This window comes from Apium graveolens, chromosome 3 (assembly GCF_009905375.1).
Source record: "Apium graveolens cultivar Ventura chromosome 3, ASM990537v1, whole genome shotgun sequence".
Taxonomy (NCBI): Eukaryota; Viridiplantae; Streptophyta; class Magnoliopsida; order Apiales; family Apiaceae; genus Apium; species Apium graveolens.
In genome coordinates this window covers 155,392,687-155,412,906 of record NC_133649.1, presented here as the reverse complement: position 1 = coordinate 155,412,906, position 20,220 = coordinate 155,392,687, and the positions used below count along the sequence as shown (strand labels likewise).

The 20,220-nt window shown below is 28.8% G+C and overlaps 1 protein-coding gene across 2 annotated transcripts in view; it reads left to right on the top strand.

The window, feature by feature from the left end:
• The first annotated feature begins 193 nt into the window (after positions 1–193).
• LOC141712878 (phytyl ester synthase 1, chloroplastic-like) overlaps positions 194–20,220 on the top strand; it is a 50,468-nt gene continuing 30,441 nt past the window's right edge. Inside the window, exons 1-5 of one of the 2 annotated variants that reach the window (XR_012571714.1) lie at positions 194–754; positions 837–888; positions 18,067–18,122; positions 18,358–18,516; positions 18,602–18,706. Coding sequence is in view for 1 of the 2 variants with exons in the window: in XM_074515986.1 (XP_074372087.1) it covers positions 388–754; positions 837–888; positions 18,067–18,122; positions 18,358–18,516; positions 18,602–18,706 (739 nt within the window). In the remaining variant the exon portion in view is untranslated. The remainder of the gene's footprint in view (positions 755–836; positions 889–18,066; positions 18,123–18,357; positions 18,517–18,601; positions 18,707–20,220) is intronic. The other variant, XM_074515986.1, reaches the window with a different exon arrangement.

The window sequence follows — 20,220 nt, the reverse complement described above, 5'->3', positions numbered from 1 at the left end:
ATGTAGTAGATTGATGGGAAGCTTCAGTAGAGAGACTGAGTTGTAGCTTCTTTCATCCGGCTCATCATTAAACCCATAACCCAGCCCATTTAACATTTTCCTAGAAGACCGACCCATTTTCTTGAAAGACCGGCCCAAGCAGTGCTCTCTGTCTTCAAAATTAAATTTCCAAATTAAAGCAGTTGTTACCCTGGAGACACTCTCACCTACAAATGTGGTGTAATCTCGTACATGTCTTTTCTATGATTTTCAGTTGTATACCTCATTTTATGTATTCTTATAGTCACGAAAGTCGTGTTGATTTCAGTTAAGTTTGTTTTTCATGTTAATATATAGGTAGCTAGTTTTGAGATGAAATTAAGCACCTGGGCTTTGATTTGTAATTGAATGGCATTATCAGTTGTGAATGCTGTTTGTGTACTTTCACGTGTCGGATGTGGTCAGTTTAAGTCCAAACAAAAATGTATATACTGGGGTACGCCAAGTCTGGAAAGAAATACGAAAAGTTCAAATTTTAGCGGGACACGTAAAGCAGGTGGGATAAGCGAGAGTGTGGTGGTTGATAATGACAAGGAGGATGATAAAAGTAGGACAACATTGGAGCCATTGTGGGATGATGGGCACGGGACTGCAACTATCAAGGATTTTCTTGATCTAGCTGTATATAACATCAACTCCGATCAACTTCAATGGTTTTGCCCCATTGAATGTGGATGTCCTTTACCAAATTCCCCCATCCTCTTTTATTTGCCTGGTAATCATATCAACCCTTCTCCTTTTTCTCAATTTTATCTGGATGTAGATACTTCTCAATGTATTGTGTTTGTTCAATGCAGGAATTGATGGTCTTGGATCTGGACTTGTTTTACACCACAAACCTCTTGGAAGGTAAGTTCTGTATTTTACATCTATAACGACTCCACACACCTGGAAGGTAGAAAGTGGGCCTGATCGCGGTGTGGGCGGTGCGGTTTTTTCCTCAAACCGCAGGTTTGATCAAATTTTCAAACCGCAACCGCATCGCGTACCCTCAAAAATCGCATAAACCACACCACAAAAATGCGGTGCGGTGTGGTGCGGTTCACTGCGGTTTATACATTACAAGTTCGAAAATTTTAAATAAATACAAAATTTAAATTAATTAAATTTCTAAATAATATAACAAAGTCGTCAATATTCTTCAATAATACAAATTAGAAATTTCACACCTTAAAGTTTAACGTAGAAGGTTGGCTCGGCAATTAAATGAGTTCACTATTAAATAGGTGGTTTTTATATCATGTGTCTCATTATTTTTTAAGAAACACAAATAGGATGATCACCATGCAACAATTGATCTTGTAGAAACAAGATGATCACTAAGCAAATACTCCTAATATGTTAAATGGAATCAAACTTAATAAATGGAATCATGAAATATAACTATTATATATATATATATATATATAGGGTTAAATATCAAAGTGGTCACTCAATTGAAGGTCATCTATCAGTTTAATCATCAAACTTAACGGGGTATCATTTGGATCACTAAAGTAATAATAAATATCAAACAAATACCTCAAAATATGTGCTCGATAATTAAAATTTATTTTATGGAGTTCTAAACTTTTTTTTAAAATTTTATTACAACCAAATGAAAAGCTATGAATACATAGTATTTCAGATGATTTTTTGAGATTTTTAAAAAATTATCTACTAATTATTTTTATTTAAATAAAGCAAATGACTACAAAATTAAAAATAAATAGTAGATAAATTTTAAAAAATCTTATTTTATTATAGAAAATACTAGAATTCATACATTTTCATTTGGTTATAATAGGATTCAAGAAAAATATATAGAACTTCATAAAATAAATTTTAATTCTCGAGCACATATTTTGAGGTATATGTATGATATTTATTATGACTTTAGTGATTCAAATGATACCCCGTTAACTTTGATGATTAAACCAATATATGACATTCAGTTGAGTGACCAGTTTGATATTTAACCCTATATATATATGTATATATATATTAAATATTGCGGTGCGGTTTGAACCGCATTTCAGAAATTTAAAACCACAACCCGCACCGCACCGCGCGGTTTATTAAAAATTCAAACCGCAACCGCACCACGAAAATTAAAAACCGCGTTTTGCGGTGCGGATTGGTGCGGTGCGGGCGGTTTTTGCGGATTGTGCGGTTTTCTGCTCACCCCTAGAAGAAAGTGACCAAAATTTGGTTATTTCAGTAAAAAAATGTCCAAAATGACATTTTTAAGTATTGTTTGACCGTATAAAAGTTAAAAAAATGTGCAAAACGCTACATTATCTAGTGTTTTGGCTTGTTTCCCAAATGTTGCCTGATGTAATGTCTTAAAGTGACAATTTCAAACATAATTTTTAGAAGTGGCATTTTGGACCATTTTTCACCCAAAATGACATTTAGAGCCGACATCCAGAATATACTTCATCGACTAGTGTATGTTGTAATTACATCCTTATTATATAACATGCCTAAGGGGTATCTTATCCAAATTTTTTGTAAGTATGGTCCTCGTATTACCAATTTAATATGGATTGTTAGATCTTTAAACAAATTGTTCATAACCGTTAGATCTAAAATAAAGAAAATATTTTCTAACCAACTATAAGTAGAATTCTAAATTGAAAAGAATTTCCTACCCTTTTAATAAGTTAACTAAAAAGAAGCAGGTATTCTAAATTTAGTAGAATATTGAAACAAAATTTATAATTATTTTTTGTCTTCAAATTCTGGATTGTATTTGTAGAAAATTTCTAAACCATCATTGAATTAAACATTATTTCGTGAGTTTCGCGTGACTTGTAAAATCGTCATATTTGATTAAAAAAACTCATGATTGAGCTAAAGTAAAACCAAACGAAATTCGGTGAAAAAAAATTGTTTGTTTAAACTTTAATTTGATTTTTTAAAATTATTTCAAATTAAAAAACAATTGTTAAATAGAAAAAACAAATTATTAGTGCATTACACACCTAAACATTAAAAATTTGGTAATTAATTAGTCGGATTCGTATTTAGGTTTATACATGATTTAAGTTAATATAATACACGAGATTGCTTTTGTATATATGTATTATTCACGATTTTTTTTCAAAACTTAAATAAAGATAATTTGTTCGTCGGTGTAATAGCATTGAAATAAGACAAAATAATATACAGTATTGATCTTGACTAAAACAAAATTATAGTATTGGTCAAGGTTAAAATAAATTTAAAATCAAACTAAGTATGATATGTGAAATTTAATCGGTGTAATGGATTTCGGGTTAAAACAAAATAATAACCCTTATTCATTCGGTTAAATTTTTTTATTATTGAACCGGTAATTCATCGATCGGAATAATAACATCGGGGTAAAATAAAATAATATTTATAATTCATCCCGACTAAAATTCAACCAGGTTAAAAATTTATCAAACTTATTCATAGTAAAACTGAATAAAATCAAAATAAAATTCGATTATATAAAACAAATTAATACATATTGTTCATATGAGCTAACCAAAAGAATATATTTATCCGGCTTTAAATAAAATTAAAAATTAAATTAAATATAATTAGTTGAATTTGATCAGTATAATTGGTCTCGGGATGAAAAAAAATTAAATAAAACTAAATATGATTTATATACTGTTAAACCGAGATAAAAATTATCGTTTTAATTAAAAACAATAATTATATTTCCAAAACACACATAAAATAATAATATTACTATATATTTTAATTTAATATTATGTTTTTCAAATTTAAATATCTCTAAATAGAAAAATCAAATTATATCTTTATTATATAATATGCAAGGGATTTTATTCAAGTTTTTTGATAGTTATGATTCATGTATTTTCAATTTAGTAGGTACCGTAAGATCTATTTACAAATATATATGTATATGTATAATAATTATCAAATCATATAAAAATTTGAATAAACAAAATTTGCATCTTAAAAATTGCAACTCAATATGTATATATATATATATATATATTTATTATATTAAAAAAATCCGTGCATTCACACAGGTTCTAAGCTAGTATAGTAAACAAACATAATAAATACCACCCATTTTTTAATTTAGTTGGTTATCTCTTTCTTCCAATTATAAATGTCATATCTTTTAAATTAAGTTGATAAAAATTGCTAAATTTGATATTAAATTAAAGTTATTATAAATTATGATTTCCTGCTCGAAACCACCAACCCGTACTAATCACTATATTAAAATTATTCTATATCAAGTTGATATATTAATTAGCATATTAGACATATTTTATTTTAGTATATTTGATCTTCGTTAGTTATTAAATACACTTGAAATCAGATTATAATTATATGAAAATCAAATTTTTATTATATTATTCTTTATTAAAACTTAAATTTTCTATTCACATTTAAATGAATTAAAATTATGACCTATGCTAATAACGATCGTGCATCACACATTATCACACATGTTTTATTCTAAGTTAATAATATTAATGGAAGAGTAAGATGAAACAATGTCCCTCGAGTTTTTATTGTTGAGAGACGGTTTATCAATGCTAATTTTAATCCCATTTTATAATGCACGAGGTTTGTAAAAACAATTTCAATAATAGGTGTGAATATGGGTGTCAACGTCTACTGATATGATATATGACTTGGCACCCTTATTAACACAATTAAAATTATTAAAATGTCATGATAATTAGGGATGTCAAATGTAGGCATCTAATAAAATAGGGTATCAATTTTATTTGTGATCTTAATGATGAATAAAATATTATGATAATATGATTTGTATATCCAATACTGAATAAACTATTATAATTTTAATTTGTTTGTATGGCACATTTTTTTTGTTATTTTAATAAAGTTATATCTTTGGGTGCCGGCCAATTTGAAATATTTTGTGAAAAAAGAATGTCAAATATGATGTGGAAGTGAGAGATAATTAAAAATAATATTTTTGATTTTGTGTCAAAGTTGACAACCTTTCAACGGTGCATAGGGATGTAATCGTACCGAGTCGAGTCAAACACTGTCAGACTTGCCTTGAGAGCCTTTAATTTTAAATTTGAAACTCGGCTCATAAAAAGTTCGGTGAGGTTCGACTTCGGCCGAAATCTCGAATTAATTTCAATAAATATTAATAAAAACTCGAAATACGATCGGTCCGACTCGAGTTCGATTCAATAAAAAAATATAATAAATGAAAATATAAAATATTTAAAAATATATTTATAATAAATTACAATAGTAAAAACTCGATAAGACTTGCGAACCTTGCAAACCGAGTAATTTGAAGTTCGAACTCGGCTCAGTTAAAATTTCACAAAACTCGACCTCAAGCTCAACTCGATTATTTTCGAACAGAATTCAAATTTTTTACAAGTTGAATTCGAGTATCTCACAAACAATTTGGTTTATTTATACTCCTAGTAACAATCATTAAAGATGCTCAACAAGGGACACTCAGACACAAACACTATTAACCTTTATTTTAGATATAATTATCTTTGATATTCGAAAATTAATTTCTTATTTGATGTTGATCAAAATTTTACTCCGGGTTATTCTCAAATTTAATTGTAAATCATTTTGTTCTAACTTGCCTACAAAAACACAAACAAGAGTATTAACTTTAATTTAAATAATATTACTTATTGTAGTTCGAAAATTGATTTCTGGTTTGATTTGGATCAAAATTTCATTTCAAGTTATTTTTCAGCTTATACTTGTAAATCATTTCTTCCATTCAAACTTTTGAATCTTGTTTAACGGCCTATTTATTTCTGTACTTATAAGTTACTTATAACTTATAAGTTTATCAGTGTATTTTTCAATTCAACTTATCATTCGAATTTACAATTTATAAGCTGATAAGTTAAATGTTGGTAACAACGTACTTTTTCTCAACTTATTTTGACTTTTCCATTGTATATTAATTTTAATTTTAAAATATATATTTTTAAATGTTAATCTAATTTAAAATTTATGAATTAAGATAATTATATTTAAAATTTATTTATTTTAGTTCATTTAAGTAAAAAAACATTTGACATATAAATACAATTATCCAAACACTTATATATTTTTGCTCACTTACGTACATTTTATAATTTTTTTACTTTGATTTTTTATGATTTGTAATTTGTATTACAATATTTATGTTTCTAAATTTTATCATTTTAATTTTATATTTATGTATTAAATTTTATTTTATTTTACGTTGTAATCATGCCCCCTTACATTATCAATATCCATATCAAACTTATTTAAAGCAATTGTTAGTGAATCAAAAAGTCCTTTTACAAATATATGATCAACCTTTATAAATTCTAGAAGGAATTCTTTAACTTGAAGAAAAAAAATAAAAGAAGTTTATTTATGATTTATTTGTTAATAAATAAAAATAAACTGATACGTACTTTTTTATTATCCAACCCAACTTATTGTTTCTGTTTAACATTTAGCAGCTAACCGCAATTACACCCTTTTCCTCAATCTTATTCTTCTATACATTGTTCTTGTTTATTTTTTTGGAACCAACAAATCTTCATTACTCTCAATTTAGAATTTTAATTTTTTCACATATTTCAAAGTTCATATACTTAAAAATAATATTTAAAAACTTTAAATTTAAATCTTCATTATTTATTTTTTAATTTTAAAAGAAAGTTTTAAAATAAAAAAAAATTAAGCACACGGTGAAGAGACTTAGAAATATGTGTACAATATCAAAACTTCATACAAAATCAAATATCCAACACTAGATGTTTCAAATTATTAGAAGACAAACTTGAATCCAAGAGTCCTATGAGAACTAAAAATTAAAATGGTAGATTGTTCATAATTGGATTGCAAAATGTGATAGAGATTTTCGCTTGCATTACGTAAATATTATATTTTTTTACTTGACTTTTTACAATTGATAATTTGTGATATAATATTTACGTTTCTAAATTTTATCATTTAAATTTTATATTTATGTATTAAATTATTTTTTTTATCATGCCCCCTTATATTATGGATATCCATATCAAGCTTATTTAAAGCAACTATTAGCCAATCAAAAAACTCTTTTTCAAATGTATCATCAACCTTTATAAATTTGAGGAAGACTTCTTTATCTTTAATGTAATATATATCCACATAACAATAACAAATGTCATTTGCTCCTCATAAATAATCTCTAGATTGTAATCAAGAATAACTGCAAAATACTTGCAACTTCAACCTTTTTAATTATGAAAGACCTTAGTTCATTAGCTAACATTTGAATTCATTCATTCTGAATTTTGTGACAGATAATGATAATAAATTTTCTTATTATGGATAGGTCAAATATGCTCCTGGATCAAACTTAACTAGCATCTCAATCATACTCAAGAACATTCCAATATTTACATCACATATCCTCCTTGAATTCATTTAAAATATCATTTAATTGATCCCTAGTATCCTCTTGTCGAGACTTATAGTTTATCATGCTAGTTAGAAGCAGTAGAGCCCCAAAAATGCCACAAGTCTGATGAACCAGAGCTATCCCGTATAAACATCACATGTAATGAAAGAGAAGGTCTATGATTATCAAATTAACATGTTTATGAGATTACGTCATTAATCCACTTTTAAGTTGAAGATTCTACTTTAACTATGCATGTTAAAGAAGTCTTGACATCCTACTTACACTAATGATATTTTAATTACTTTTATTAGTAACTTAACTTCCGCATCTTGATATAAATAAATATATTTTAAGTTTATCAAGCTTATACAGTCAATATTGATTAACAAAGGCATGCATGAACTTAGACCTCAACAAGCATCATGAATCAATCACAAATAAAACAAACACAATCTCAGTGCAATCATTAATTTAGTTAAAACCCAAATGCTGAATTATTTTTGCACTAATTGTTAAAATTCTCGATAATTTACATAGGCATAGGTCCACATAAACAGTCTCTGTGGTGTCAAAGTTTACATTCAATAATAAACTAGGATTGGTCACATGATTTGCGTGGGTCAATGAAATAAATCAGAAAAATCAAGGTTTTAGCGTCATACATTACAATGTTATTTGAGATGTTGATTATTCAATATTTAAGTTTCTTAACCCTTTATTCAATTTGATCTTTTGCAAGTGTATCGTGTTAATGTTTTAAGTCCGTAGTTTATGCTTTGACATTTTAAACATCATTTAGGATTTTCAGAGCATTTAATTATGGAGAAACACAAGAATGATGATTATTTAGAAGATCACCAACAAAAGGTTGTTATAGTGGCTAAACTCTTACATCCTCGAGAGGAGGTTTAAGGTTCGATCCCTGGAGATGTTCTAGATTTTTCATAGCAAAAAAAAATTATTTAGAAGATAGTTCAAATATATCATCTGAGAAATCTATTGAGATGGCCGATGATCCTATTTGAAGCTTAAAGATCATTCTCTGTTGAGTTTGATGGACATTGAGCCCAGTATTGTGAGACCCCAGTTGTTACAGTTCTTGCATTCCAGATCAAGCTTAGCACGACATGGATGATTCATAATACATTGTAGGTTAGAGTTTTAGTTACGAAGGATTTAAGCAATCATATGCATAGTTTTGTTGAAGTGTGTGATACATTCAAGTATAACAATGTACACAAGGATGTTATGAAGTCAAGATCGTTTCTTTTTTCTTTAGGGGACCAAGCGAAAGGCTAGCTAAATTCATTTCTCAAGGTTCGACAATTACAGGGGATGATCTTACTCAAAAGTACTTGATGAAGTTTTATCCTTTGTCTAAAACTGCTTTTATGAGGGGTGCTAATACCATATTATAGCTTACTAGTATAAAATAATTGAGTGAGGTTTGAGAATGTTTCAAAGAGGTTCTGTACAAGTACCCAAACCATAGTATTCCAGATTTGATTGTGATAACGATTTCTACTGATAGGTCCCGTGTGAGTGTAAGATAAGCGAGAGGGGGGTTGAATAGCCTATCATCTTTTTAAAATTTTGAGTGTAGCTTTTGAAACTTTCTTTTCTCCTCATTTACTTTATGTGACAATTAAGATAAGTGCGGGAAGTAAAAATATGAAAAGGAATATTGTATGACCCGTTCAATTTTATTCTAGTTCGCGGTGGCTAGCTCTACCTAGGAGTTCACTCACCCCTGCTCCAATCCCCGAGCTCCTCCCTGAACTCGAAATTTTCTCTACTATAAAGATACTCCTTTATAGGAGGCGGAGATACTCCTTTATAGGAGGCGGAGAAGCCTTTAAAACCCACTATCTATTTATCTCTGAGCGTTACATACACGTAATCTTCTCAAAATATAAAAGTTAAATACAAAGTACAATATTATCTTGGAGCGTAACAACCTAGTCATCTCTTCAATCGCTTGCACACACTTTTATAGACTATATACTTGTACTTCTTTGCTGGTCTCGGGTCTTTGGTATCAGGCCTTTCCTCTTTCTCACGGTGCGAATGCTACAAATTTCCTGTTAGTGCAACTAAAAATTGGGTCTTCAAACAAGGATCACCTCACTGCTAAAAATAGAATACAAGCTATTATTACACAAATATATTAGAGAGATATATTATAAGGATGCTATTATGCGTTAAACTATTTGGAAGTCGTTACGCTAATATGCGTTAGATTTAAGTGCGTAAAATATATAAACACTGAGTGACAAGTCACACAAGAGACTCTTCACACACCAGTGCGCAAGACAAGTATTAAAACTTGTATGTTTTATATTGTAGTATATTCGGCCAATTAAACAAGCACTGAATGGTACTACCAACTTGTTTGTTATAGAACAAGTCGTTTAGCCTTGCTCCTTCAATTCCTCGATAATTTAAACCAATTAGTAGGTAATGGAATTAAAGATTCAAGCTACAAAAATTTCTAGGAGCACTTGGTATATGGTTTAATTCGAATAAAACCCAACTGAGGCTACAAGCACTATATTCGGCCAAATGTAAATATTTCTGACCAAATGGTGTTTTGATTCTGGTCTTTGAAGTTCAAGTGGTCTTGCTTGTTTAATATTGTTCAAGGTTAATATAATAACCAAGGACTGAGTACAGTATTCTAAAATCGGTCTAGGCGGTCGTCTAGGCGGCGCCTAGGCGCTAGGCGGTGGTAAAACGCCCCGACTCGGACCTAGGCGGTGATTTAGGCGTTTTTTAAAATATCGGGTCAAAATCGGGATTAGACGGGCTAGGCGGTCGAAAATCGGTCCTAGGCGGTCTAGGCGGAAAATAATTAAAAAAATATTTTATTTACGTTTTTATAATTTTAAATCATTAATTTCATAATTTTACAAAATATCATGTCAATTTATAATATAAAGTATTGGTAAGAAGTAAAAAAGTAATCTAATATATTTATTATCTCACTTAAAATATAAAAATAACATATTATAATTAATTTAAAAGTGTGAATTAAAATATACTTAATATTGTAAACTTAATAATTAGTACATAACACATGTCAAATGTGTAGATATTGTTTAATACCATTCTAATTTCTTTTTTCAAACAAATATTTGACATGTTGATTATTATATAATTATAAAATTTAAAAATAATATTTATATTTCTCCGATTAATGTTCCGATTAATCGGTCCGATTAATCTCCGACTTGCCGATTAATCTCTCGAAGGTACCCTCACCGCCCTGGCACGTCTAGCGATTGCTGGAACACTGACTGATTATAACAAGTTGCACCAAATGTAAACTTTATTTGATTCCTAATAGATCAAGTTTAAACTACTTTCGGTAAAACAAGATATCAACGTTTTTAGTTCGTATCAAGAATAGTTTACATGACTTTCTTCGCTTCAAGATAACTACAATGAAGGTAAGGACTTTTAAGAGTGAAGACTACAAGATCTTTCTCCTCTTATGCTTCTACAATGGCTCCAAAACACGCTACAAGAAAAAATTCAAGAACAAGTGTACTTCTATACCAAAGCAAATTAAACCTGTGATAAATCGTATATAACGATAGATCAGGAAAATATAAGCTCAAATATATAAGTTACAAGTAAAATAACTAACTTATCATCCTTAACCTTAGAAAGGCTCAAGTCCCTCAAACAATCGAGTGGACTACAAGAAATACGAGTTAGGATCGAAGCTGAAAAAAGACAAAAATAATCGAGGAAAAAGTCACCAAAAAATGGGCAGAATGGGGGCTTTCTAAAATGAATTTTCAAGTCTTAAAATGGATAAGAAAGACTTCCAGAGATGGACAAAAGGGCTGCCAAAATGAAGGATCCCAACAGTGTGTTTGTGAGCAAGAAAAAATGGTGAAAAACAAGCCTAAGTGGTGTATGACTTTGAAATAAATTAGGCTATGAACATAGAAACGTTTTTGCAAGTTTGGCTACTGAAAATAGAGTGTTTCTATGTGTTTTTCACCAGTATAATAATGAATCTTGAAGGGAGGAGCAAATGGGTCTTTATATAGGCAAAATTCATGCATTTTTTTGCTATAAAAGTAAGCACCACTTCGCCTTTTTGTAAAAGTGACCAAGGAAAATGTTGACAACTCATTTATAGTTGTTAAAGATTTAAATTTGCTGAGTTAGGAAGCCTGGGACATTTTTATGATTTTACGACTAAATAAAAATCGAGCGGTGCGCTTATTGACGGCTAAAAATGCATTTTTCCAACAAAAAGCGAAAAATTAGTTCAATATATGAAAATCAAAAAAATATCGAAAGGTTATGAAATTTTGGCGATCTTCTAGAAAATAGTACCATAAGAACATGGACAAAATTTCACTTTGAAATTCATTGTCCTTATATTACTTTGAAACGACTGATAAATCAATTACGTAACCCGAAAAAAGTCCTTCAAAATTTGTGAAATTAATTTATATGGTAGAAGGCAAGATAGGAAGGAAAAATCCCAAGTTTCAAGTGTAAAAGATATCCGAGAAATATGTTTTAGATTTTACGAATGTTAAAACAACATTTCGGAGCAACCAAAGTATCCTTTTGTCTTTACAGACGAGTTAGACAAAAGTTTTGAATTGATGTATATTCAAACATAATATTCCTTATGAAATAATAACTATGAGGTCTGAGTAATAATTTAGTTTGAATTAAAAATAATTTTATCCGGATAAATAAGGATTTATAGGAATTTCAAAAATAAAATCAATTTTTTGTCTATCGGCATGGCAATTGGCACAATAAATTGAATATAAATATTCAATAAATGTATTTAATATATTTGAGAGTAAAACATGTAGGTACGATACATTTTTAAATAATTTGATAGTTTTGCCTCATAAAAGCGATGTTTGAAAATTCTCGAATTTTATGCCTTAAGTCGTTGCCTTTGTTAATTTGACACAAACAACCTTCTTAGGTTGATATATCTATCTCAAGTCATGTCTAAAACAATGTCGGAAAATATTCTTTTAACGGTTTATTTAGACTATCTCAGTTCGACTTGATTCGAGAAAGTGCCACACATAAACCGTAAGGCACTACTAGAAACAAGTCAATAGACATCAGTTTTGGAATAATGTAAAAAACTCTAAAAACCGATATTTAGGTAGGTGCAGAGAAAAGTTCATATTTTTTACATCGGTTCTGGACTAATTTAAAAGATTTTATAATACATCATTCTTACCTTAATAACCGATGTATTAAACATAACAATACATCAATTAACCGATGTGAAAAATAAGAAACAATGTTAATTGATATATATAACGACACTTCTTTAAATAGAAATAATGTATTAGACATATTAAGACACCAAGTACTAACTGATATTTATGGTTACATAATTAACTATTATATATATTTATATGCAACAAAAATTCAAAAACAAAAACAAGAACATGCTGAATCAATCACATATAAATAAACACAACTTTTGTTGTCATTATAAAACTAATACAAATGATTTACATATACAATGACGAAATGAAAAATATAATTCTCCGATCGACAACATTACAAGTCAAAATGATATTTCCAAACGCAACATATCAATAACTTTCTCATGCAACCTTTTACTTTTATTTTGTATGGATGATGAATTGTTAGCCTTGCAGCCCGATGTCACAACACAAGTATTAAATATCCTTAAAGCCTGTTTCCAGCAGTTTCCAAAAAGGATTTCAACATTCTATCTAAAACTTCCATGCATGGTTGCACATATATTTATACTATACTATAATAACCAGAATGAGGTATAATTTATAGTTTGCTTAACCCTCATTTTCGTTATCCCTTTCCATCACGACCGTCAGATCTTCTTCATCAAATAATCAGAATCTTTTAGATTTAAATACTAAAAAAAACAGCCACAAGTTCTCAGGTTCGAATCCCTTTAACAACAAATAATTATATTATTATTTATAAATATACATATAAGTTTTTTTGAATCTTAACAATAACAAACATCTACATTATTATTTATAAATAAGATCTCATCAATTATATATTATTTATACTATTTGAATTTAACTTGAAATTATCACAAAGAAATATAATTATATAATTATTATTTAGTATTTAATTATATATATATAGAATTTTAATAAAATTATATAAAATGAAAATGAAAATATATAAATATTAACTGATGCACGGGCCCTAAGCTAGTATATTAGTAATATATTGAAAGTAGTAATATACATGAGTTCCCATAGTTGATTTTAGCTAAGAATGCAACACAAATGACTAAAAATAAGGCAGAAAAATTAGCAACTAAAATTACATTCTCTATACAAGGTGTCTTAGTATTTCTCAGTAAAGTCAACTAAGACTTACATGTCAACGTCGTTAAATCTATACTATATTATAATAGCCGGAATATAGATAATTTGGTTCAATGATTTGGTTCAACAATAATTCCCTAATTTTGATTATTACAAAAATAGATAAATAGTGTTATATATCTAATAAACTACTACTAAATATAGTATACTTATCCTACTAAATTACGAATACAACTTATCCTATTATTAAAAAATATAAATAATAGTGTTACATATCTGTTTTAGAAATAGTTTATTTATTCTACTAAATTACGACCACATGTTATTCTATTATTTTTATTAAAAATTTATAATCATTATATATTTATATAAATATTTTAAAAATATAATATAACTTGATAAATAAAAATTTAAAATATTAATAGAAACCCGTAGATTTATGCCAGTTGTCAATAATAGGTGACAGTGATCCCGAAAGGCCCATGCTTGTAAGGTTCCTGCAGAGACAACGTGAAAAAACTCAATATTAGTATTTCACATTTCTCAAATGGAGGGTTCTTGAAATTGTTCCTCAATATTTCCAAGGCAAATACTGAAGAAAGAGATACATCAATAACGTACTGAAAAATTAATCAAAAAATTATAAAAATTGAAGAAAGCAATACAAGTAGCAGTGCTTTTTCTGTATAAGATATTGACCTACTGGTAGATGATATATGAGGAGAAAAGCATGGAACATATCAATACCATCGTAAGTTTGGGTTTTGCCTCTTAGTAGAATCAAATCAAAGATCTCTTAGCATTAATCCGTTTAAACCCCTGAAGACGTATCACTGTCTTCATCAAAGTATAGAACTATGTAGTATGTCGAGTTTGGGAGAGATGAGGGAGGCCAATGAAATATTAGAGTTTTAGATTATGGAATTGTCAAGTTTTTCTTAAAGCTTTTGAAGTTGACAGAGTCTAGAAACCAGAGACACTAACATTCCTAGCCCTTCTTAAGATAGGATTACATCTCCAAATGGCTCCCAGAAGCTGTCATATTAATCATCAGGATATATATTATTCCAACTATCACTGTTAGAAAACTAATAGATATTATGTAACGAACAAACTTGCAAAAAAATATTAAAATAAAGCTTACATGTCACTTTCATTATCAAAAAATGTATGTCTAAACCACATGTACGTAAGTACTACTTGAAATGTCAAGTATATTATCCATTAAATAATATTCTAAGTATTCAGAATATATTACCAGAGTAAAACAAATCAACAAATTAATCATTTATTAGCAATTATCTATCTCAACAACAACTTAAATATTATAGTTTAGATATTCCAACTTACTACTGAATATGCTTATACTACCATTATTTAATCCAATAACGTAAATTCCAAAACTAGTATTCCAAGGAAGTCTAACTTACTTTGAATTTAAAGGGAATTTCATTTATTACCTACAACTTTCACAACATCGGCTATCAATTTGATGGGTAGTATAATTTATTATAAGCATGGTTTTAAAAATCGGAAAACGGTACTAATCGGTAAAGGTATCGATTAGCGATTAATCAGTAAATCGGGGATTAATCGGAACACTAATCGGATATATATTTAATATTAATTTTTAATTTTTTTAAAACATTACATACATTCTGAAAAGATGAAAAAAATAAGATTTAAGAATAAATTTTGGTGAAATGGGCTCGAAGAAAGCGGCCCATAACAATTTTCCACTAGCCTCAACATCGAAGTAGTACTCCCCTTCCCTAAAAACGTTTCTTATTTGTGTTTGACACGTTTGTCAATGCACACTTTTAATTATTAATATCTTTAATTTCGTATTAGTATTAAATATAAAAATTTCATTGTATTAAAGTACTCATAAATACGAATCCAATAAGATCACTCATGAGTATATTTGATTAGACGTAAATTAGTAATCAATCGCTTACCATGAATAGTGTAAAAAGTTAAAATGAGAAACATAATACGAGACGGAGGGAGTAGTTTATTATATTACTATTTTGCATCTTCAACTCCCACCAACCACACCCACCTAAGTCCTAACCCCACCGTCTCAGACTCCCAAATATCTTCTCTTTCTCTATCAGTTTCATTCGGTTCACCTTCTTCTCTAATTATAAAACCTCTCTCCTTCGTTCTCGTACACACCATTCAATATTCTCAATCTGAGTTTGCATATTCATCTTGATTGGATTAAGAAACCTCTCTCCTTCGTTCTCGTACACACCATTCAATATTCTCAATCTGAGTTTGCATATTCATCTTGATTGGATTAAGAAGCAGATACATATACGAAAAGAGGTAGAGAAAGTATAAATACTAGAGGAAATCATCATCGCATTATATCGATGAAGGTATATGAAATTATTTGACCCGATTTTCCAGCTTTGACCCAATTTCGGCCCGATTTTCACTCGATTCCGGAAAAAACGTTTTTTCAACCGTTTTTGGGTTATTAGATCGGGAGCTAGCCTTATAGCGCTTAATCGGTCGATTAATCGTCGACATCGCCGATTTTTTGAACCATGATTATAAGTAATAGTTCAACCTCCATTCTAAAAATTAGTAGGCCTATGCATGCTATGCTCTGTTCTAATTATAATATAAAAAGAACTAAAAATGAATGCAAGAAAAGGTCCAATATAGCAGGTCCATGCATAACTTGTTAATCTCACGCTCACTGCCCTGAGAATAGAAGGACACATGATATGTGACTTCATGACTTCATGACTTCAAGTCTTAACTGATATCTGGTATATTAGCTGAAAGATGCGAACTTGTGAACACTGCAACGGTTAATTAACATAAATATTTTTCTTAAAAAAGAGTTGTTTAAGCATGTTATTCCAAAAAACAATTCAAACAAGTGCACATAGAAGAATGTTATTCTAAATTCTGTAACAATAGACACCAAATTATATTGTACTTAACAGTAAGAGTATAATCACTAACAGGACAAATACAAACATATCAAACATAAATATCATCAATATAAGGAAAAAAAATGAAATTAATATTTTACACAAACATATCTATAATACAAACATAAAAACTAACACCAATATATTAAAAACAAACAGTAACACGACAATAACAAGAAAAATAGACCAGCACACACACAGAGAGATATATAACAAAAAATATAAATATATACAAAATAAAATTACAAGAAAAAAATATAAAGTGAAGAATCACTTACTTTGTAGATCAACCAAGGAGAATAATCAACCAATTTATTAAAAAAGATCAACTAAAAACCAAAATTTTAAATTTTAAAAGAAATTAGAAACCACATACTAATTTGAGCGGATTCGAGCTAGATAATAATACAAATCGATCGATTTAAACTTACTATGCATTGAATGAACACAAAATCAACTGATTTAATTGAAAGAAAAAGTTAAATTTTGTAAGTATAGTGCAATTGAAGCTATAGTTTGAAATAGAAGTTTGTCAGATAGGGTTAGGAGTATAGTGTATATTTTAAGGGTTTTCGATTAAGGTTGGAATTTGGGTTTTTAAGAGGTGATATTGTGATGAGTGAATTGAGATTGTGAGAAAAAAATGAGGCAATTGGAGAGCTAGTGTAGAGATGAAGAAGCAGGGGGATAAAATTATGCCGGGGGAAATATTTTTTAAGTGAAAAGTGAAATGTTTCTAAGGCGGAATGTGTAGGAAATATATAACCGCGTATTTTTTATTTTTTACACATCGATTTTAATTATTACTGATATCTAAAAATTATTTTAATATCGCCTTGAAAATAGTGATGTTAAAAAATCCTTTAATATTGGTGGTAAGTGAAACCGGTGTTAAAGGGCGAAGTCTATTAATAATTTTCTTGTAACGAGGGAAGATCCTAAGTGTTTTTGGAATTTATTTTAATTTTCACTTTTAGTTTGATGAATCACCGGAACCTAAAGTTGAAAGTATTGATCTCTCATCTCCAATAGATTGAATTGAAAATAATTAATCATTCAAATAATTAGTAAATTCAAAGTTCTTATGACTTCTTTATATGGTTTTGTTACATTTCTCGACATCTATAACTGTCTATAGTTCTTGATATAAAAAAATAATTCAAAATAAAAAATATCAAATACAAGATTAGAAATATAATTTTAACTAGGTTTGCTATCATTGAAACAACATGTCTACTTTTAACAAGAATAATATATGAGTCTTATATAATAGTGGTTCGTCACATCTCCCTGGATCAACTTTTGAAATTTTGATCATACTTATTTTAGAATTCTGATATATATCCTAACAATAATACAGGGTTTTTGAAGTTTGGTGCCTCCATATTCCGTTCCATGATAGGACGCCATTTGAAGGTCATCGTATTTTTAAACTATTAGTAGCCTAACACATATGATATATTCTTCATATTTGTTTTGTATTCAGCCAACCAAAATGAAGCTAATATGAAAAAGAAATTGGCATATTTTCTTTATTTTCGAAAAAAATTGTAGAGCATATTCGATGTTACATATATCATTGAGCACTCCCTAATTAATTGCACATAGATATACAAATTTAATTTTATAAAGTTTGATCAACAACATGCAGGTTTGGTAAAATTCGTTGAGAGCACTATAAAACTACAACATTATGCTTATTCTCATAAGCCGATATATATAGTTGGAGACTCATTTGGAGGGTGCATTTCTTTAGCTGTTGCGGCTAATAATCCTTCAATTGACTTGGTACTTATATTAGTTAATCCTGGTCAGTTTTCGTGTAACAGTATTTAAGATTTTTTTAATTTGTGCCTAAACCATCATTTTATTTTCTAATTCATCCACTTTCGCAGCTACATCATTTAAAAAATCGCCATTGCAGTGGTTACTTTCTATTGCAGAGCCGTTTGAAAATGAATTTGAGACTATTGTTCCATACATCCTTAGCATGGTACTAGGTTAGTAAATTTATTAATTTAAATTTACACATTTCCATGTGCACGTAAATTTAGTATACCAAATAACTTGACAATTGTTTCAGTTGTACCTCATGCTTCTTTAGCAGTCTTGTTGTTCATTAAAGATATAAACATGTTTGAGTCAAGGCCCGTCAAAAAAATTTTGAAAAGTTCGATATCCGTCCGATAAATCACATTCGTATCCGAAATAAAGCTATCTGAAACAAAATGGATATTATATGTATATGAATTTGACTGTTTGCGGTTACGGATACGGATATAGACATATTTGTATTCAATAATATCTAAATTCGAATAAATATATATAATATTTAAATATTTATATAATTTAAAATTTATTCTATTAAATTTATAGTGTGTGTATATGTATATATGTATATATATTAAATAATATGTTTAAATAAATTTTATATAATTTTAAAAGTAGTATATACAAATAAAAAAATCATTAAAGTTCAATAATTTAAATATAACAATTATATTAAAAAGATAAATAAAATTTTTTTTTTGACTAAATTAAAATAGGATTAATCACTTTAACTCTTATTTTAATTTTCAAAAATTATTTTTTAATTTTCAAAAATTATTTTTTAATTTTTACTATATATTTTACAATTTTTCAAATATTTAATATTAAAGTAAAAATCTGATTGAAAATCGGATTCAGATTTGGATCTGGATATTATCTGTATCCGGATAGTATCTTTCAGATCCGGATCCGGATATTGTCCTTCAAATATTTTCGGATTCAGATACGGGTACGGCCAGATCTGTATCCGGATTATGCGTTTGACAACCCTATCTGAGTCTATGTCATTGTATCAGATATTCATGGTTCCCTTGTCCTTGTTAACCTCTTCCGCATTCTTAGGAGAATAGTTTGCTGGATTTTTTGAATAAACATATCTTGATCTATATTTTAATCTACATCAGTCACGCCTGTTACAGTCTTTATAGGGGTCTGTGGCTCATTCTCAATGCATTCCACAAATTTCTCATCTTGTAAAAGTAGATGCAGCCTTATCTTCACGGTACAGTGAGAAGAAAAATCTTTTTCCAAGGTTAAAATTTCCACACCAAAATCCTTCTTTCCCATGGCTGGTTCAATAGATCTTTAAACCTCTTATACATTAGAGGCCTGCTCTGATACCAATTATTATTTTCTGACAATTAACAATGAATTTCGTAAAAAGGGAGGGAGGGTTTAATACAAATCATAAATTTTAAGCTCTAACTAACTTTCAAGGCTTATAAGAATAGAAACTTTACAACTTAAAGTAGAGAAAACATGTGGTTTGTTTGATCATTCCACTTGAAGTGTATATTGAAAAAACACTCTATATTTTTGAATTCTAACACTGCTATACTTGGCTTATATTTATTTATATATATATATATATACATACATACTTCTATGGTGTCCATCTTTTTATTGGAATTCTCGGAGTCCATCAATATTCTGTAAATAAAATATCTTGTAAAACGTGTTATCT